General features: G+C 41.3%; 1 protein-coding gene across 1 annotated transcript; it reads left to right on the top strand.

The window, feature by feature from the left end:
• The first annotated feature begins 51 nt into the window (after nucleotides 1-51).
• Nucleotides 52-21,713, top strand: usp33 (ubiquitin specific peptidase 33). The gene is made up of 24 exons (XM_070845031.1): nucleotides 52-200; nucleotides 4,016-4,114; nucleotides 4,525-4,578; nucleotides 4,711-4,773; nucleotides 8,373-8,522; nucleotides 8,720-8,828; nucleotides 11,262-11,331; nucleotides 12,704-12,817; nucleotides 13,037-13,115; nucleotides 14,421-14,865; nucleotides 14,967-15,107; nucleotides 15,215-15,330; nucleotides 15,654-15,826; nucleotides 15,929-15,999; nucleotides 16,092-16,125; nucleotides 16,238-16,283; nucleotides 16,401-16,581; nucleotides 16,741-16,867; nucleotides 17,045-17,214; nucleotides 18,388-18,469; nucleotides 18,595-18,703; nucleotides 19,387-19,489; nucleotides 20,169-20,237; nucleotides 20,498-21,713. Exons 2-24 carry the CDS (start codon nucleotides 4,031-4,033, stop codon nucleotides 20,653-20,655), a joined length of 2,748 nt encoding a protein of 915 aa, XP_070701132.1. The 5' UTR covers nucleotides 52-200; nucleotides 4,016-4,030; the 3' UTR covers nucleotides 20,656-21,713.
• The last annotated feature ends 49 nt before the right edge of the window (nucleotides 21,714-21,762 follow it).

Raw genomic sequence — 21,762 nt, 5'->3', positions numbered from 1 at the left:
TGGGGAGGGATTGTGGGATTTTTTTTTAACCGGAAAAGGGGCGGAGACAGTTGTAACGTTAGCAACCACGCTGAGCGACAGCAGCGGTTATCGTTAATGTGAAGGATTGAAATATGACTTTAAATACAAACTGAGTCTAAACATCGAGTTACAGTCGGATCTACCTGAGAAAAGTCGCTTCTTTTCGTTTCATCCCGCAGGTAAGGATGGAGGCTAACATTATCTCTGGATGCTAGCTGGCTCTGGTGTAGCCGCTGTGGGATCGTCAGTGATCATGTAATACAGGGACGTTAGCTAGCTAACATTGGCTAGCATGTTACTAGCGAGATTGTTATCAATAGCAAACCATCTCTCTCCAGCGTTATCCTATGTGGCTGGATATATCTTTACCGCTTGCATTATACGCTATTAAAGTTGTTAATACTAGCCCGCAAAGCAAAATATCAATGTGATGGCCAATTATTGCCAGGAGGCTAATGCTAAAAGCTAAAGGTTGCCAGTCAGCCCGTGACGCTGTCAGCGCCTCGCCTGGGTTTGACAGCTCAATTTGAGCAGTGGACAAGGCCAAAGCCTCACACATCTGTAACACACGCTGTCTTTATCTACCACAGACTAAAGTGACTGCTTAACTAGCTAAACCTGGTAGAAATAAGCTGGTAGCTAGCTAGTTGGAAACGTCGCACTCTGTATTTAACCTAGCTAACATTCACTGCTTGGTTACGCTGTCAACATAATGGCTAATGCTACCCTTTTGTGGGTGGTCTACTAGCAAACCTGTGCCATTTGGATACTTGGGTTTACTTTAAGGTTTACTAATCTTGCGCCTTGGATTGCTGATGCAGTGTTATTTAGCCTGTGTAGGTTAACGCGGAATCAGGCACCATCGGTTTCATGTGCACTGCCTGGTTTGGGTCAACGCCCCACCCTGACTGTACCACCTCTTTGTGCAGACTTACACCCCCCCACCCTGCATTGTAACCACGTTGGGTGTGAAGACAGCGGCAGGATGGAGAAGATGGCTTGTGATGATCAAAGAGTTAGGATATATATCCCCTCATTCATTAGCTTTGAGTTGTTGCTGGATGCTTGACAGTGAAACCACCGGGTAATTTGATTTTCCTCGTGTATATTAGCCGTAATAGTGTTTACTGTTTAATGTTGGAGACACAGTGAACTCACTCATTCGACCACTTGAACCAAAGCTCGGGGCAATCAACAGGCTCCTGTACACCAGATTCAACTGTAGTTCAACTTGTGTCATATCAGTATGTTTGGATTTAATGTATTTATGAAAAAATAAAGAAGAATAGACTCACAAATGTTGTGTTGAGGAAACAGGTGTGTTTACATGTGTCTGCAAGCACCTGAATCCACTTAAATAATCACTTTATGAACTGTGAGCATACAAAATATCAGGTGGTGTGATATGATGGATGTGTTTACCTCATTAATTCTCCTGTCAGCTGTCTGATATGTTTGATGGCAAGGCAGAGCAATGCATCTTGGGTCTAAAGCAGGTTGTTGTATGGCGTGACACTGAGGGCAAGTGTTTTTTAAAAAAAAAATTTGAATTATGTTTTTTGTGGTGTCAAATGCGCTGAATCACGTGCAGCACAGCAGACAGCTGTGGGCCGGGCTCTGCTGTCATCACGCCTTCGACACCTGAAAACTCCTTGAAAGCCCAAATGTCAGCGTGCAACCTTTAACAAGGACCACGCTTTGTAGCCTCGCCACGGGCAAAGTGGTCACACTTTCAATGAAGTGGTGTCTTGTGGGTGACAGACGTATTGACGGTAAAGTCTGAAGAGACCTTTTCAGCCAGAGGAAGTTGCTCAAGTTGCTTGTGAATGTTTTCAATACACATTTAAAACTGTTCGGATGAAGTGTGAAGTATTATCGGCTGTAGTGACTCAAGGAATAAATCTGCTGGTTGATAAATGCTTTATTGATGTGTTATTATGTATTTGACGCAGCACAGTGAATGCTTTCGCTTTCTTATTTTCTACATTTTTGCCTAGTCATTCACAGCATTTTTCAAAGATGGCTTTTTTGAGAGCCTGTGTCTTAAAACCATTCACCAAACTGTGCTTCTATAATTAGTCTCTTAAGAGAAATTATTCCTGCTCACTCTCAGTTGTTTTATGATGCAACAGTTCTTCAGATACAAGACTCAGGTCCTTTGTCACTCCTAAGGGCTGTCTGAGGCAGGTCATGAGCCTGATAATACAAGCCTGATAATAGAAACCTCCAGTGGTTCCCTGTAGTACTGCTGTACGTCTTGTCAGGTAGCTGTCGATCTTCCTCTTTTCATACGCACTGAAAAAAATAAGTACAGCATGAGTCCATGATAAAGGAACAGCATAGTCCTAATACTGAATGTATTATCAGAATTCGAATTTGCATCCTATCAATAGAATCAGCCAGGTAAGGCGGCACAATGAATGTAGCATCCCTGTAGAGAAGGGGAGTAAAGATATTCACCACTACTACACCTGGCTTAAAATTTGCAGCACACAGTTGTATTTTAAAGTTTTAAATGGTAGGAGCATAAAATGGGTGTGGTACAGTACTTGTATTGGGTGAATGCCCCAGAGAAAAGGACTATTCTGCTCTACGTTTGTCCCGTATATAAAAGTATAAAATGGGCTGCAAGCAGAGCTTATGAGAATATTAGTATTTTGTGCCTTTAATTCCTCAACGTTTCTGCCACTCATCCATGACATCATCTGTTTATTACACATAGATTTTTTTATAGGCCAATCAGCCCATTCTGGACAATGTGATGGGGGAAAAAAAACTGATCCTCTTGTTGTTGAAGTTGCTTTCTTGAAATAATATCTCAAAATAAATACTTGAGATATTATTATTTCTCAAAAGTTTCTTGTTATATTTAGATATTAAGTGTTTATTTTGAGAAATTATCCAATTATTTTGAGATATGAAGTCATTATTTTGAAAAAGATTAATGAATATCAAAATAATGACTTCATATCTCAAAATAATGACTTGAGATACTAACTCATTATTCTGAGAAAGTTTTTTTTTTTAAATTTAATTGTCTTTTCTTTTCATCACATTGTTGTAAATGGGCTTCCATAATTATGTAACTTGAGCTGATGATGCACCTGCACACATAGTTTCTGACTCTGATAAGAAACTTGGAGAGGGTGTTTACATGCAGTGTCACGCCTTATCTGTGTTTCTGAAACCAGGATGTGATGTTTACATGCACAACCACAATCCACCAAAACTCAAAAATAATGAAGATACTTCTGCGCACATGAACACACTCCACGTCACTTCCCTCTTTCTCCTTCCCCCCTCGTCCAAGGCCTCCTTCCTCTGTTCAGGTCCCTCATTGCTGCAGAGGAATCATCCATTTAAATACCACACTGTCAGTGCTGGTGATTATGCTCATGACCCACGCTTGTGCACATTCGCAGAGCGTGTCTCAGAGTAGGCCATCCTTTTTTTTATCTTTCTGTCATGGGAAAGGGAATAAAATCACTGAAGTTAATTTGAAGATAAGACATGTATTTAGGCTCACTGCTTGAGCTTTGATGATTACCAGAATTGAGTAATTTGGGTCTGCTGATAATTTGTTCCAACTAGTTCATACATCTAATTGTCTCCGCTTTTTTTCTGCATCGTCAGCACTAAAATCAAGACACTGGCTGTCCCTCATGAGTTGTTGACAGCTGTGGTGTGATGTGCTGCTTGGCATGCCAGTGATAATAAAAGGAATTTGTTAGTCATGCAAGCTTATGGAAAAACATATGTGGTGTGTCGGTGACTCAGGTTACAGTCGCCTCGCTGTTGTCCTCTGTGCTGTTCTTTCAATATATCTCCTATTACTCTATCAAATATCAGATGTGAGTTCAATAAACATTCCCTTAAAACAAGAAGTCCTGCATTGTTGTATAAATAGGAATGCAGATAGTCACCTGATTTCAAGTGCAAATTACGTACTGAATGTTCTTCATCCTCCATCTCTCTCCCTCTCTGTGTCCCTCAGACCCGTGGGTGAGTGATGCCACCGGCGTCCAGCTGTGACTGCCCCCACCTGGACTGCGTGGGGGAGATCACCAAGGAGGAACTCATTCAGAAATCCCATGTGAGTAACCCTCCATCATGACCCTGTCCACCGCCTTACTCATTGCTTACCACTCTTTTTTTAGTCTTTTAATAACAGGGTTTCTGCAGGTCTTCAAAAAAATAAAAAGCATTGAATGGGCAGTCGGTTTTCATTGGTTAATCCTTCCATCCATTTTGTGCTGCTTATAGGGGTCCAGGTTGCATTACTTTCAAGAATTATTTCCTTCATACTTTGGCAGTGAAACAGGAAGTGATTTGCATTCTCTGATATATTTGGTAATTTAAATCTATTTTTATAGGTTTAGTTATTTTTACTTTACTAAGTCTGAATTACGAGCCTACTTTTCCTGTTTTTCTGTTTGTTTTTTAACTTTGCGCTTACATTTTGGAACATGTGACTCTAACTTAAGTGTTTTCATATTTTTCTAGGGCCAGTGCCAAGACTGTAAAGTTGGTGGACCAAATTTGTGGGCGTGTTTGGAGGTAAGACAGTGCTCACAAGCCAAAAAATATAAAATGATTTGACATTTTGAAATAGATCATCCTAACACTTTGTTTAGGTGATTACTGTTTTTTTAACGCCCTGCTCGCTGCTTCCTCTGCTTTTCTCTCCAGAATGGCTGCGCATATGTAGGCTGTGGAGAATCTCACACTGACCACAGCACTGTGCACTCGCAGGTGAGAGAACTCAGACCTTAATGGTGCCTTTCAGGCAGGGAAATGTTAATTCATGCATAGAAAAAAGAGAGGAGGGGATGTGACTGAAAGGGAGGAAGTCCTGAAGCCTCGACTGTGATGTTGAATTACTGAAAGATGTAAGTAAAAGAGGAGTGAAAGTGTCACTAGAGAAGCAGACGAGGCACATATGGCAGCACAGGACAGGAATACCACTTCAGAGTCCCAGGAGCCACGACTTGGAAGAAAACTGCCTCAGCACTGCTTTATTTTTAACATTTTTCTCTCCATGATCTAAGAGCCAGCATGTGCATCTTTTTAGTTTTTGAAGTGCACGCATTGTTAAAAACCATTAAGCCAGCTCTGTCTGCCTACACCTCCACATCCAGTGCAATTTCAGGAGTGGATCATCCATTATTAATTGCCATTCCCCAGGGAAGTGGGAAAGATTCAGTAATGCTGTCAGCGCCATGGTTACAGTATCTGCTCCTCCTGGCTGCTCCGAAGCTTTACTCAGCCTCTGGTGTTCCCAGTGTTGACTAAGGCTTTTTTTCCCAGCACATCAAGGCTAAGTGGGGTTAGGAGGAGAGAAAGAGGAATACGAGAGCAAACATGTAATTTTCTCTGCGTATTAGTATCCTCATTGCTGCTCAAACCATTGTCCCAAAAGTGCCTGTTCAAGTGCAAACCTCTTCAGAAGAAGAGCCCTCCACCCAGATTTTGGATACAGAGCAAGCTAGTAAAGAAATATTACATTAGCAGACTCATTTTAAATGATATCACTAGTGAATTTTATATCCAGGACATCTGTCTGTGCAGCTCACCGGCCGCCTTTTGTGTTTTTTCAGTGGTAGCCATCTTTAAATCTTATGAGAATGAAGGCCATACTTAATTAGTGTTTTGTAGGCCCTGAGGGGAGGCAAACATTTTAATCTCCTGACTATGCAATGAGAAACACTGCTGCTGAATCAGATCAGTTGCAGCAGTAAATGAGAATGTGGGCCTTTTCTAGTCAAACTATACTGCGAGTAAATAGAAGTGAATGTTTCAGAGTGCTGAGTTAGAAGTTACAGCTAAATCAGCTCATTTCAGAGGTTGAAGCTCCACTTCTGTGTGTACTTTCGGTAACAAAATGGAACACATAATTAATATTTGCATGTAGATTATATTTTAAACATCATTATGCACCAAAAATGACTTCTGAAGCAAATTCAACCACTAGTAAACTTTGAAAATCCTTCTTCATATTGCAGATAAAGAATTGGACAGCTTTAAAGTTCCTTTTGGGCATGAAATACCAGATTTCCTCATCAGTTCTTGGGCAGACTTATATGCTTTTTTGCAAATTTTGCAAATACATTGACAGAATCAGCCCGAGGAGAATAGTGGCCGTTGCCATTTCTTATTCCTCATTGATTGGTCAGCATGCTGAGGGATAGAGAGGAGACTTGACATTATTTTTTACAGATCAGACCCAACTTGCTTCTTTATTATCACCTGAAGTAGATGTTGAGTCTAAGCTGTTGCTGCAACATCATAAATCTTTTGCGGTGTTTATTTGGGCCAAGTATTTATGAGCATGATATGAGTTGCTGATATACTCAGACAGGTTTTAAATCGTCTTCTTTTCTCAAGTTTTAGTCTGTGTGTGTATGCGGATGGAGCGCTAAGAATTTGATTTGCTTGAATGAATAACGCGTGTATTTCTTTTGCTCAGTTCAAAGCCACCAGACTCCATTGACAAAAATAGTCATTTTACCTTGCAGAACACTGGAGTTGCTGGTCTACCGCTGCCTCGTTTGGCTAGTTAGTTTGTGTTATGGTGTGACTTTGGTGTTTTAAAGAGTTGGTTCAGATCTGAATGAAAGTGTTAAAACACAAAAGTCGCAGCAACTGGACCAATGAGTTCGACTGAGTGATATACAGAGAGATCTTTCTCTGTACCGAGATCCTGTCAATAATGTTGTCAAATAACAATCTGAGCTTACAACTGCAACCACTAGTTATTAGTACTATATATAGTGGTATAGTAGTAGTAATACTGTAGTATTTAGTGGAGGTGCTTTGATGGGCGCGGCTCCCCAAAGGATTACAGCCATTTTAACCCATTTGCAACAACCGGCGGAGGCAATCTACTGGACCATTTCCAAACCTTTTTGTACCTACTACTCATTTTGAACCTCAAATATTTAAAAATAGGGTCAAGGTTTAAAAATATAACAGTTAATCTTTATGGTATGATGTTGAACATTTTAGCAGACCAGAAGAAACATAGATTATCACCATGAAAGCTACAAAACATTATGTGGGCTGGTAAAAACACCCTCCAAGCCCTATTAATTCAGCTTGTTATTAATGCCCTACCTGGTTTACTTTACTTAATAAATTATTTAAGCACACGAGTTTCATGGCCATGCTCAGTCTGGTGTGTCCCCTCTGCCAGCTCTGCCCTGCCCCGTTGTGTGAAGGCTATAATGCAGCCCTGATGAATAATGCAGGGTCTGCTGGTGGGCTGCCGCTCACATTCAGTCTCCTGTCGACCTGCCAGGGGTGCTGGTGTTAGTCAGAGCAGCAGTGGGTCAGCAGAACTCGGCCATGTTTCCAGAGCAGCAAAACTCGGCCTTGCAGCAACCCTCTCACTGCCTCTACCTAAATCTGTAACCTCAAAGCTTCAGCAAAGTTAAATGTTTAACACTGTAAATAGGTTGGTTTTGTTTATTTACAAGGCATCTAATCGAGGGGGGAGTCAGTGAGTGTTCAATGCCAGCTTCTTCTTTTTAAAATAAAAATATTGAAAGACTTTGAGTATATTGAGTTTTGTAAAGTCATCTTTTAAGAATAAATGCCAAAACCAACGACATCCCAGCTCCTCAGTTGTGACAATTTGCAGCTTTTCTTTGGCTTATCTGATGATAAAGATTTAGTTTAGATCAAACGATTAATTGAAATTGATAGGCAGAATATTCAATAAGATATTTGTTAACTGTAGCCTCAGTATCTCGTTCAATTAATTGTAGATGGCAATTATACCAAAAATGAAAATTGCAAAAATTTAGTTTGCGCTGAAATTGATTTGATTGCAGGAGGGGTTGATAGGCAGATTTCTCCTTCAGTTTTCTGAGTTTTAGTTCTCCTGTTAATCTCTCTGTACATGTAGATTAATACGAGTTAATTGTCTGGATATTTTCTTTTAAACTAGATCAGTATTGTAACACTGACACTGTATAACCTAAGTTTTCATCTAGTAAGAGACACACACTAGACCACAGTAATAGATTGTTATTAATAGGACAGAAAGCGGTAGGATGTGATTTTGGCTTATTTGGGGAAACCATTTTGTTTAGCTGGACTGGCTGGCAGAACTTTGTACACCATAGAATTGGTGAGGCCAAGTTAGCAGCGGACACGCCTGTATTTGTTATATAAGAAAAAATCAACTGGAGATGCTGAAGATTAAGAAGCATCTCGTCGATAAGAAAGTGCACATGTGCTCTATCAGCTGGTCTTGGATAAATATTAACACCCTCCTTTTTGCTTCACTTTGTTTAAACAGTCTGATATGTCTGCTCACAAAATGTTGTTTTTAATGGCATTGTGTGCAGGAGACGAGGCACAACCTCACAGTGAACCTGACCACGCTTCGAGTGTGGTGCTACGCCTGCGGCAAGGAGGTTTTCCTGGAGCGTAAACTAGGTCCTCACACCCCCCACGCCAACAGCAAACCCCTCCCGTCTCCACAGAATGCTGGTCAGGTAGGTGCTAGCTTCCCCCTCACGCCTATATGATCATGTTTTAATGTTTACTCTCACGTCTGTACTGTATAATCGGTCACATAACTATCTGCTCTTACTGTCAGATAGACAGTCTATCCTGAACTGAAATTCTATGTGATTATTCATTTACTAGATAAGAGTTTTATGATGAGGTTTGTCTGGTCCTGTTCCTCCAGGATAACAGCAGGGCCCCTGGGAGCCCAACCTCTCTGAGAGTGCCCCCTAACGGCGGCTGTGAAGACATGGACGTGGAGACGGAGGAGGAGGACGACCTGCGTGCCAGAGGTCAGTTTACACGGATGAAGTGTTCATCTTAACCCTTTATAGGGCACTCATTGAAATACTTAGAAATTCTAAATTTCAACCCTAGACCATTACTGGTGGTCATTGCAAGACTTTTTTTACCTTTGTGAGTTTTTCAAAAAAAAAATTTCAATTTAATGGTGAAAATCAAGGTCAATGAAGTTACCATATATGGTTTCTTGCCGGTCTGTCATGTAGCCTGATTGTCGCTGATTGGCTTGGAGAAATCTCCCACATAAGTTACCAAATATGGTCCCTTGCCTGATAAAGGGTTAAATAAAATAAATGACCCAAATAGTTTAGGAAGTTATTAAGTCCGTCATAATGGTGTGTTACAAGCACTTTGATTCATTATATTGACAGAAATATGACAACTGCAAAAATGTTTGCACAGTCCAGTCACATGTTGCATCATCAGGCAGTCAGACAGAAAAGTGCATCATTACAGTACATTATTACAGTTCAACCATAGAAATGCTTTGCCAACACAATGCTAGCTGTTCCCACAAGTACGAGCTACAAGGTCAACAAGTACATTGGAAATGTGAAAAAGTTGCATATGAAGGCTGCCTGAATCGAGTCATGCTAATTTTCTAATATAAAGTCAAAGCTGTTGCAGTAGACACGTTTCTCGCCCAGATTATAATTTTAATAATTAAAATAATATTCTTTTGAAGTCACTGAGGTGACTAAATTGTAATTAAATGTTATCAGCTCTAAATAAAAGTATGTCAGAAAAAAAACTAACATTGCTTGGATCAGCTGAGGTTAAACCTCAAACACAGGAGCTCAGTCATCAGCAGCTGGTTTAGTTCAAAGTACAGGTTACGATGTGAATTAATAACATCAGTGAATGCGTCAAGACAAGTGCTTTTAAAGACCTTGACACACTGAGCAGACTTCAAAGTGCAAGGCCTGACAAACACCAATTGAAGTGTTGCCTCACTCTGCTGCAAGTCTTCTGTTAAAAGTTGTATATAAACACACTACAAAGACTATGGCCGACATCTTAAACATCATCGGAAAGATGAACAGACGAATTACCCAACTGAATCTGAAGGCAGTTTCGTCATATATGGCCACTGATGAGACACACCGCAAAAACTGCAACAGAAAGCCACACGCGCTCTTTTAGAAAGACTAGAGGTCGCTCCTGTGTAACTTAGGTTGAGCCGAGCACCAACACTTGCCTGCAAATAATGTTGCCAGCCAGTGTTGTGAGACAGACGCAGGTTCCACTGAATGGCATATGTTATGTTAAACCTCATGTGGTGTAGCTCAGGCGTTGGCACCAGTCACTGCCTTGGTTATTTTTGTCACAAATACACATCATATGATCAGAGGGTGGAGTAAATAAGCTTCGTAAGAGTAATATCCGATGCAGAGCAGGCTGATCGTGTAAGATCAGAGGGTTCAAACCATGAGGCATGCCTCCTGAGGGAGGTGAAGGAGAGTTGCAGATTGGGCGCAGAGGGAGAGACACGAGGCAAAGATGCTGCGTGAGGTGAAGGTGACAGGTGCATGCTGGTGCTCTAAAAACAGCGGGAAGTTAGCTATTGTAATTTGGCTGATTTTTGCCCGCTTACCAACACAGTCTACAGTTGGAGGTGCAGCAGTGGCTGTGACACACAGCACATAGAGGGAATAATGCTTCCTTAGCCTGAATGAAGCAGTTTGAACTGCTGAACAAAAAGACATGATACACACATTTTTAGATTCAGTGTGACCTACACTTCCGTAGTATATCATTAGCTCTGCTAAATCTGCTGAGAAATCACATCTCTTAAAACCCTCCTTACAACTCCAGAACCTACCTGAGAATCATCATGTTTCCTTCAGTATCAAGGTAATCCAATGATAGTTGTCTGTACATCCACAGGCAGGAAACATGAACTGCTAATAGCTAATTGGGTGTTGCCAGTTTGCCAAAACGTAAACAAAAACAGGCTAAAAAAAACCATCCAGCAAGCGCAACTTGACCTGAATCCATAAGATTATGCTTTCTGTTTACATCCCCCAAAGCATGATGGCAGCTGTAGTTCCAAAGCATGATCACAGTTAAAGAATAATAGTAGCAGGGACAGAATCCATTCATGCTAACTGTTTTGTTGGGGGTTGGTGGGGCAGTTAATTTTGTCTGAAATGGGGCCCACAGTGTCAGACTTTGAAAACCATTGTATGAGATGAATCAGCCATGTCTGGTACAGTCAAGTAAATAACACATGAGTCCACTGGCCACAGTAGCTGATTTAAAATACACCAGGTAGCCACTGTTTCTGCTCCCGCTGTAAAATATTCATCTTAGAAATGGAATTGGTTTTCCTAACAATGTAGAGGCTTTCTGGCTGTCATCAAAACTTACAAGCATTTGATGAGGGACTTGCTAATGTCCCTGGTGTGTTCTGTCTGTCTTAGGTCTGACAGGGCTGAAGAACATAGGCAACACCTGCTACATGAACGCTGCTCTCCAGGCCCTGTCCAACTGGTGAGACATTTGTTAACCTGCCTCCTGTCCCCACATCGACCGCCGTTTCTTCATGTTACTTTTCACTCACTACTCACACTTTCAGCGCGCTTCTTTGCAGCAGCCATTTGCTGTTTTACTCGCTGTCTGCCTGCTTCTTGTTGACTGCGAAGAAACGGCCATGCTCATTTGGGAGAGTGAGGGCTGAGTGAGAATTGCTGCAGTGCACCATCTGAGACTGCAGAAATGGCCTTTTGCCGTTCCCAGTGGTGTCCTCGGTTACAAATGAACACCAACTCTCTCCCAATCTCTTCTTTGCTTTCCTCTCCTCTCTTTTTCTTTTTCTACCATGTCTTTTTATGTGTCTCTCTCAGTCTGTCACGTTTTTATTGGTTATTGAGCTGCCAATCCTCCTGATTCATCCTTGATAATTGGATTGTTGCTGTGGAAACTTAACTTGATGGGTTTTTTTTTTTTTTTTTCACTTAATTTGTTCCTGTTACTTTTTATTTTATTTGTCATGGAACAGCAAAGCACAGCAAAACCCTTCCTCCTATGTAGTACTATCTGCCCAGGGGCTGGTACATTTTTAAATTAAACTTATCGTGCCTAGTCTGGATACAAGTCAAAATGGGAAAAGATGTGGGTCAAAATTTGCAATCTAAATCACATTCCAAAAATAGGAGGAAACTGAGTCACGCAGCTGCGGAAGGAGGGACCTTTTCGGGAACTTTCCTTTGATGTCTGTTTGTGTGAGCGCCGCTTCTTTCAGTTACTGCCGGGTCATTATTCAGTTCGAAGGACCTCTCTCCTGCCGAGGGAAGGGAACACTCCATGCCTTATTCATTCTGTAGTTTGTCTCTTTCTTGCAAATTGCCATGCACTCTGTATCCATCAGAAAAAAAGAAGAAAAAAAAGTCCCCTCAGCTGTTTTTCTTTTCAGCTATTTCCGATTGTCCTTCAACTTTCAGCTGAATGTGGAGTTTTCGGTACCTGTGGGAATTGGTGATATTCCTCTTCGAGCGAAATACGAATTTAATGAAATATAATGAAACAAAAATACAGGCAGACGACAGCATTTTGTAGAAATGCTGCACTTAAACCTCCCTGGATTTGCTTTCCTATTTGTCATTTTCTGCTTAGTGTGACCTATATGAATGTAAAAGCAAAAACATACTGAACTTAAGATGATTTGCAGACCTTAAGGTATCAGAAGTATTCATTTGCAAGCATAACAGGTTATGATAACATTTCATTATTTGGTGCTCCTCCGAATTTTAGCTCCTTCTCCTGGATTTACAGAGTATTTTCTGCAGATTTTTGAGAATTAGCCACTGTATTGCAAGCTTGTTTGGCACTCACATATGATATATTCACCCTCTTTCCATTGCAGTCCGCCCTTGACACAGTTCTTTCTTGAATGTGGTGGCATGGTGAGGACGGACAAGAAGCCTGCTCTCTGCAAAAGCTACCAGAAACTAGTGTCAGACCTGTGGCACAAGAACAGGTAGATATTTTATTTATTTTTATTTTATTTATATTTTTTAGAACACGACTACAGAGCGATAGTACTGTAACTTTGCCGTTAAACTCAGCATCCACACCCAAACCTGAGTCTTGTTACTGTAGCAGCTGGTCTTAATTTTACTCTGCATCTCACAAGACTCTGTTGGGGTATTGTGTGTTAGAATGCTTGTTGAGCAGGCTGTGTTTTGTCACATTGCAGACCCTCCTACGTGGTCCCGACCAACTTGTTCCAGGGGATCAAAGCCATAAACCCCATGTTTAGAGGATATTCTCAGCAGGTGGGTCATTGCAGATGGCGAAGTAAGTGTGCAACAAATTACACATGTGCCCATTCGTTATATGAATAAAACATGAAGACACTCTTCACAGTTGGAGACACATTCAACAGAGTGTTTGTTTGTTTCACTTGCATGTTGAATAGTAATCCGCTGGCGTGACCTAAACGGGCGGATTTTGTGTTTTGTAAATGAATAAATATGAATACAAAAGATGGATTAACGTCTGAGTTGATTATGCAGTTAGTGGAATATTATCATGGTTGTTGTGATGTGTGTGTGTGTGTCTCCAAATGTGTTCAAAGTTGTGTGGGTAATGCATTATTTTTCTCTGCTTTTCATAATAAATGACTGTGATATATAGTAATGGGCCTCGCATGTTATTTAAATACTGTATGTCAAACGTTTTCCTCTTTTTGAGAATACATTTGTGCTGAGCTGAGGATTATTATGGGTCTGATGCCCAGTCTATAAAGTTATCCCAGATCTTATATAGTCTCTCCTCTTTCTCTTCCACTCCGTATCCCTCAGTGTTCATCCCTTTACAGAAATTAAATTAGCTCCAGCTCAAATCACCCAGCCAGATAAACTGAATCCTCCGCCCTAGCAATAACTGACTCCGAGCTTCTGACTTTTATTCACACACAAATGCACACATTAAACTTTAAGGTAAATTGCTTAATTTGATTCCAGGTGGTGCTTAAAAGGAATGATTTATGTGTTATGGTTACTAGATCACGTCTTGTCTTTGTCCAGTGTCTGTAAATAAGGCATTTATGAGCCTGAATGGTGAAATGATAAAAGTTGCCTCTTGGCTTGCCAGTGTTTGTTTAGAGGAGTTAGCTGAGGAATATTCATTTGTCACGCCACGCTGGGCTGCACAGCCTTGGAATTAGCATTGCTGTGAATGAAGTTAACATTCCAGGTCCTGGGAGAGGAAAGTTCATTTGGCTCGAGAGGGAGATTGGATGTCTGTGGTTCATTAAGTTTGATTACACATTCATGAGCATTCGGTTTCGGATTTTGTGATGCAGAATTGGAGCAAACGAGGAGATGAAGTGGTTGTTGTTTATAATTTGGAAAAAAATTAGCTTTGGGAAAGTTTGCTGTGTCTGTCAAACTCGATTGTACTATATTTACTTAGAATTAGTGCTGGGTCGTATTTCATTAGTCTTATCAGGGAGAGGAAATTGATCATTTTTTCTACCACTGCGTCCACACCACCTGCAAAAATCTGTGAAATTTTCCCGGCTAGAACTAATTCAACTCAACTAACACTTGTTGTGACTATCCCCATTCGGCATCCAGGACTCCCAGGAGTTTCTCCGCTGCTTGATGGATCAGCTTCACGAGGAGCTGAAGGAGCCGCTGTCGGAACCCTACGACCAGTCCAACGGCATCACCGTGGATGACGGCCCTGAGGAGGACAACCGCAGCCAGTCAGACAACGACTTCCAGTCATGCGAGTCCTGCGGCAGCAGCGAGCGGGCAGATAATGAGGTTGTTGGTGGGAACGTGCTGATGGACGACACCAACGAAGCCGAGATGCTGATTCCTGAGCAAGATGAGATCCAGGCCAACAGGGAGTGGCAGAAGGAGAAGAACATGATTAATGACTTTTACCGCTCTGGAGTTAATGGTGTTATGGGTGGAAGCACGGGAGTGGACATGGACAAGGATGTTGACACCACCACTGAATCCACGCCTATTATCAGCAGCCAGGGAGCCATCAAAGTTCAAGGCAGAACATCAGGTAAGAAGAAGAAGAAGAAGACACATTTACTTGATCACATACATGGCTTTTATTACACTTCATGGTATTGAGACTGTAATATTTTGCCTGCTCCCAACCAGATTCCTTCCCAGACATCCAAATGTCCAACACTGCAAGACCACAGAGTCCGGTCCCGATGGAGGGACACATTCCCAAAATGTCCAGCAGCCCGCCTAAAGCTGCCTCAGGCTGGCCTAGCCTAAACCCTGCACACAAGAAAGGTACTTCTGCATAACCAGAGGCGGTTATATCCAGATTTAAAGCTCAAAAAGTTGTGGTTTTAGCAAGTCAGCCACTATTCTTACATACGCTTTCTGCCTTCGTACAGCGGTGACCACATTCTCCCCACCAAAGAACAAGCGTCAGAAGAAATACCGCAGCGTCATCTCAGATGTGTTCGATGGGACCATTGTCAGCTCAGTTCAGTGCCTCACCTGTGATCGGGTTAGTGTGGACATTTAAATTTTGTTTTGCTTTTTACTGAGATAATGGGTTTGCTGAGAGGGAGGCGGGAGCAGGAAAGCACAACAGAGCAGGACATTGCGTCAGGAGTTATTTTAAAGTCCAAGGAATTTAATTTTATGGAAAAATGCACTTTGGCATTTAGCCCTGATGTTCCTGCTGTATACTGTTAAGCATTTCTACGTCCACTGTCATTTCACACATTGTGATATTTCTGCTGTAAAGAAAAGAATATTCTACTGAAAAAATTTGGATTGAAAAGTGACCAAACATGGAGCTTTACTGGCTGTGTGTTCTGCGTTCAGGTGTCTGTGACCCTGGAGAACTTCCAGGATATCTCGTTGCCCATCCCTGGGAAGGAAGACCTGGCCAAGCTCCACTCCTCCACCCACCAGACCTCCTTGGTTAAAGCCGGCTCCTGTGGGGAAGCTTATGCACCGCAGGGCTGGATTGCATTTGTCATGGAATACATCAAGAGGTGTGTTAATAATATATATTTACATTCTACACGTTGAGAATTAGTGGCTCTTTGAATACTTTGCTTTTTTTGTTTAAAATTCACAACTGTTTCTATTCTTAGTTGGTTCTGGGGTCCAGTGGTTACGCTACAAGATTGTCTTGCGGCTTTCTTTGCCAGAGATGAACTAAAGGGTAAGCAAATGGGCGTTAATCAGTTCTACCAGCACATGATTGATGTCTCAATAACTGAGTGTTTGATGGGTTTTTTTTTGTTTTTTTTTTAGGAGACAACATGTACAGCTGTGAAAAATGCAAAAAGTGAGTAGCAAATTCTGAGTGGCTTTTCTGAATATTGAACTGGATTAATTAATTTCATTTACATGTAAAACTGAAATGATGGCCTATCTCCTTCATCTTTTTTTCTTCATAGATTACGAAACGGAGTCAAATTTTGTAAAATGCAAAGTTTGCCAGAGGTACACAGACAACTCTAGTACTTCCTGTCATGAACAAACCTAAATCTTTCTCCCTAATGTCTTCACACACAGCGAATTTTATAAAATAAAAATTCTTTGTGTGTTCCTCTGCTCCAGATCCTGTGTATCCATTTGAAGCGCTTCAGACACGAACTGATGTTCTCCACAAAGATAAGCACCCACGTCTCCTTCCCGCTTGAAGGCCTGGACCTGCAGCCTTTCCTGGCCAAAGACAGCTCCGCCCAGACCTCCAACTATGACCTGCTGTCAGTCATCTGTCACCATGGCACTGCCAGCAGTGAGTGGGCAGATTCAGTCCTCTCTCTGCTCAGACTGATGCATCCGCCTTCAGTTGGCACATAGGAGCGTCCTGCATTCATTAGCCTGTAGGAAAAAAATTCACAAGCACTTGTTAGGTTTATAAATTCCTCTAACACATTCCCCTGTCTGATCCCAGGTGGCCACTACATAGCGTACTGCAGGAATGATGTGAACAATCTGTGGTATGAATTTGATGATCAAAGTGTGACCGAGGTGTCCGAATCCTGCGTCCAGAATGCTGAGGCTTATGTGCTCTTCTATAAGTAAGCGGACACACAGTTATTCAGATAAACTGTTTCACTCACAGTTGTAAACAACACCCCATTCATCCCTGTAACATTTTAAGAGTCACTGTGCTGCTTTGATATTCATAACTTGCATCTTACTTTTGATTACTCAGTTGCAGTAGTGATTAATCTCCCGGTTTGTTCCCGTCACAGAAAGAGCAACGAGGATGCACTGAAAGAACGTAGGAGGGTGTCAGGTTTATTCAACATGATGGAGCCCAGCCTTCTGCAGTTCTACATCTCCCGGCAGTGGCTTAACAAGTTCAAGACCTTCGCTGAGCCAGGGCCCATTTCCAACGACGACTTCCTGTGTTTGCATGGAGGTACGTAAGTATGACTGCGTTATACCATCATACCACTCAGAGGTCACAGTGTTCCTCAGCAGGAATCCTTTTTCTTGCCCTGGGCACAAGCATTTAGCGGAAAAATCGTGCTGTACCCTCTTCTAAGACAGCCTTTGCTTTCATCGTTGCCGTGGATTTTTGACTTTGACAAAGACTGCAGAGTATTCCCTCCACAACATAGCAGACTTCAAAAGGGGGTTTTACTTCGCTTTGTGCAGATGATCCTTCTTTCTCGTTTCAGTAGAGAGGAGGGAAGGATTCTGAAGGGGTTTGTGCCAATCAGGCTCCTTTCTTTTCAGCCCTCTATTCAGAGAGGGCTGGAAATTATGGAATTGAAAATTAAGCAGGAATAAATTAAAATGTATGATAAAGCCGGTAGAATAAAATGGCAGCAGAGAATGGGTTTCATTCTGTAAATAAGCACCTACAGGTTGTTTCCTCCTCCTTTGCAGCTACTAGCACATGATAAGTGCCTGGTCAGGTACAGAAGTAGAGATAAAATCAGTGCAGCCATAATTGTTTTATGCAAATCAAAAAGCGTTTTTTTCACTTTTTAACCATGCTAGATAATACATGTGGAATCATTTGAATGTAAAGAATTTAAAGATCCACTACAATGAATGGCTAATACAGATTATTGTCATTATAGATTTATGTAGCTTAATCATCACCTTTGATTATTATCTTTATTATCCATTTGTTATTCATATTCCATTATCTTATCCTGACTCATTTTTTTCCTGCTGAAGTCAAAATGTACTGATCTCTATGCACACAGCTTGCTACTTTTGCTGCAAATTGCTTTTTTTTTCCTTCGCCTGTTTTTAGTTTTAATTATCTTGTGACCTCTCGGATTTATCTTGTGACCTCTTGGGGGGTCCCCACCTCCACATTGGAAAACACCGCTCTAATTACAAGGACTTAGGGTGGAAAAAAATTGGATATTTGATGTTAAGAGTGACACAAATCCAGCACGGACTTTGACATATTTCTGCCAGCTTCTCAACTTATTTAACATCATAGTAGTCACAAGGTTTCCTGTGCCGCTTCTTAACAAATGTATATTATGTGTGACAACTATCTAGACACAGCTATCAGCTTTAAATTGTCACACTGTCAAAGTCTAATGGATTTTTCAATGTGTTTCATCAGGCGTGCCTCCTAACAAAGCAACATTCATCGATGATCTGGTGGTAATGCTGCCACAGAACGTGTGGGACCACCTTTACAGCAGGTAAATGCAGTAGACAGGCCAACCGTGAGAGGATTTTCAGATCTTCCCATCTACTCACAGTTGCTGTATAGCTTCTTTTGTAGAGGTAATTTCTGTGTGAGTTAATGTGGACTCCCCCCCTGCAGGTACGGAGGGGGACCAGCTGTGAACCACCTGTATGTTTGCCACACGTGCCAGATTGAGGTAGAAAAACTGGAGAAACGGCGCAAGTCAGAGCTGGACATGTTTGTCAGGGTGAGACTTTTACCCACACATCCACAAGCAAGACCGCGAGCAGGAAGGAGAATAGAGAGAACAGTAAAAATTGGTGCGAGTGATAACGTATCGTGTCAGGGAGGCTCACCAGTATAGCCCAGCACTCGTGGGTGTGTACAAGCCTATTGTCCTGTCTATTGAACCAGTTGATAGGCTGCATGTGTTAGTGCTCTTCACCCCAGCAGGAGGTGAGAGGTGTGAGTCTGATGAAAGCCTTATCATTAATGCATAGGGACAGATGCAGCTGTTATTGCCTGCTCGGTCTGCTCCCTCACACAATAGCTGACAGAAGGAGAGATAGTGTGTGTGTGTGTGTGTGTGTGTGTGTGTGCATGTGTGTGTGAGAAAGAGAAAGAGAAAGAAACGGCTTCAGTAAACTAACAAGAGGAACAGGGATTGTGCCATTTCCAAGAAAGATGAAATTGGTGCAGTGTGGAGTTAAGACTGTCCTCTAATTGGAATAACTACCAGAGAGAATTGATTAGGTTTTCCCATCTCCTCTCCTCTCAATCCTTTCATCCTCACTTAATGTTTTTTTTTTTTTTTTTGTCACCCCCCTCAACCCCATTTCTTCTCCCCATCCCTTTGCGTCCTTTCCCCCTCCCTCTTGTCTCTGCCACTCACTCCTCCCCCATTTCCTCTCCTCCCTCTCTCCTCTGTAGCTGAACAAGGCGTTCCAGGAGGAGGAGTCTCCAGTGGTCATATACTGCATCAGCATGCAGTGGTTTCGTGAGTGGGAGGGCTTTGTCAAAGGAAAAGACAATGGTAATTGGACAGAAGTCTTACCTTTCCATCCCCAATCCTTTTTAAATGCCTGCTTAAAAAGCCAAATGTTTCCCTCTGTCTTATATCTGCTAATGATTTATCATGAACAGCTGCTGTGTTTAATGTGAATTTCTCCTAAAACAAATGGCCTGTGTCAGGTCTATACATTTATGCAGATGGGAGAAGATGCCATATAAATTGTTTTAGATGGGATGCCCAAATTCTCTTGTTACCAAAAGCAGCTCATGTTCAAAAGAAGACTGTGAAGACCCATTTCTTCTTTTGATTTATCTTCAAAGAGTTTGCTTTAGTCCCCCGAGTCAAGTTTCCCTCCTGCTACAGCAAAATGAAGTGTCAAAGTATATTTCAGTTTCTTGCACTTGTTCTCATTTTTTTTTTTGCTTCCCTTGCTTTGTATTGTCATATCTATTTATAACAGCTTACATCTGGCACGGCTGCAAATGCCTTTTTTTCCAACTTCTGCTCCTCTAATATTTGTTTTCTCTCTGTAACAAGTGGGGAGCAGAAATTGCTTTTCATTGTGTGACAAGAACATTTGACATTTTAACATCAGTGCTCTTTGAAACAATTAGGGTTGAGAATAAATCTCTGAAAAACAGGCATGCCTATCACTGCTGTATATAATTATGACATCTAATTGTCCTTCTTCCTCTTCAAGATCCGCCGGGACCCATTGACAATTCCAAGATTACAGTAAACAAGAACGGCCATTTAACACTCAAACAAGGTACCAACTATTATTAATATCATATTATTATGATTATCATATATTTGTGTGTTTGTTCAGGTATTGTAACAACCATAAAATAAGTACAGTAGAAAAAATGTATATATGTGAATAATCAGAACGGATGAATAAAATCCTGGAAAGAAAAAAATCCTCTCTATGAAAACAACTCTTGTAGCACCTCTGTATATTATAGTATCATGTAGAATCACGCAGGTATCCGTGATATTTAAGTGTGTGTGTTTGCGCCGACCCTTTAGGAGCTGACTCGGGGCAGATCTCTGAAGAGACGTGGAACTTCCTCCACTCCATTTATGGCGGGGGTCCACTGGTGACGGTCCGGCCAAACATCAGCCACCAGGAATCAGAATCATCACAGTCTGAGGAGAAGATCGAGGTGGAGACGCGCTCTGTTTAATCAAGCACCCGACAAAAAACCCCACAAAACATTAAAATGAAACGCCTTTTATTTTGCACTTGACTTTTATTTGAAAAGCATTCAAGCAAAGGACCTCATCTTTACCGCTACATGACAGCCTTTGACAGCTGGCAGAGGGAATTAACATGTCCGAAAAGGTTTGTCGTGTTGTACAAATCTGTATAAAGAGCTCTTAAATTTCTATTAGCACTGTAGTATTCATGTGTCAGGTTGTTTTCAGAACCAAGCATTTAAATTTCGTGCAGCTAAAAATTCCACTGAATGCCATATTTCTTTTTTTTTTTTTTTCTTGACCAAATGAGCACATACTGTATGTCCATGTGTCGTGTGTTGCTGACATTGATAAATCACATCTTGCTGTAGATATATCGCACATTTTCCTGTTGTAAGAGAATCTTGTCCAATGAATGGTTAGGAGAGCAAAATGTGACACTTAAAGTGATGAAAATCATGAGGTTATGAAGGGACTAATTACTGACTAGTCTCAGGAATTAATTTTTGTGTTTTGCACTGTTCTGTAGACGTACAAATTGGCATGCTCACGCAAATGTCTGGTTTGTATGTGAATGTACCAGTACTGATAGTATGTTGGTCAAGATTCAGCACTTGGTTATTTATCACAGAAGGGAGTGATTTAATATGATGTTAATAGATTTTTTGTAGAAAAACATGTGGCAGGCAGAGTCTGTTAAGAATGCATGCTTTAACACTCAATCCCAGTTTAACATCACATGTAACTGCATGTAAATGCAAAGCTGCTCATAAAATGTGCACGCAAATCAGACCTGGATCTGTCTTCACTAAATTGTACAGCTACAGAAAGCATATTGCGGTATGTAATCAGCATCATCATCAGCAATCTAATTAATTAAAAGGCATTATTTTTGTGTATGGGCATGGTGTTGCTTAATGTGTTGGCTGATAGGGAGTAAACAGAATGCTGTACTGTAAGTTTTTGCATTTGGATGTCACTTGAGTAAGATCCATCCTGACTTTTGCTGGCTGACACTATTAAAACTTGATGAAAACATGTTGAACACTGTGGTCACCTTGATTTTGTGTCACCCTTTGCTTGACAGAGTGCTA

The sequence above is a fragment of the Pempheris klunzingeri genome, chromosome 15 (assembly GCF_042242105.1).
Source record: "Pempheris klunzingeri isolate RE-2024b chromosome 15, fPemKlu1.hap1, whole genome shotgun sequence".
Taxonomy (NCBI): Eukaryota; Metazoa; Chordata; class Actinopteri; order Acropomatiformes; family Pempheridae; genus Pempheris; species Pempheris klunzingeri.
Note: the sequence above shows the minus strand (reverse complement) of the source record. Positions and strands in the feature narration are given on the sequence as shown.

Coding starts and splice junctions, on each gene's coding strand:
- usp33 (XM_070845031.1), top strand. CDS start 4,031: ATGCCACCGGCGTCCAGCTGTGACTGCCCCCACCTGGACTGCGTGGGG. Junction 8,829..11,261: donor GGACGACCTGCGTGCCAGAG/GTCAGTTTACAC, acceptor TGTCTGTCTTAG/GTCTGACAGGGCTGAAGAAC. Junction 11,332..12,703: donor CTCCAGGCCCTGTCCAACTG/GTGAGACATTTG, acceptor TTTCCATTGCAG/TCCGCCCTTGACACAGTTCT.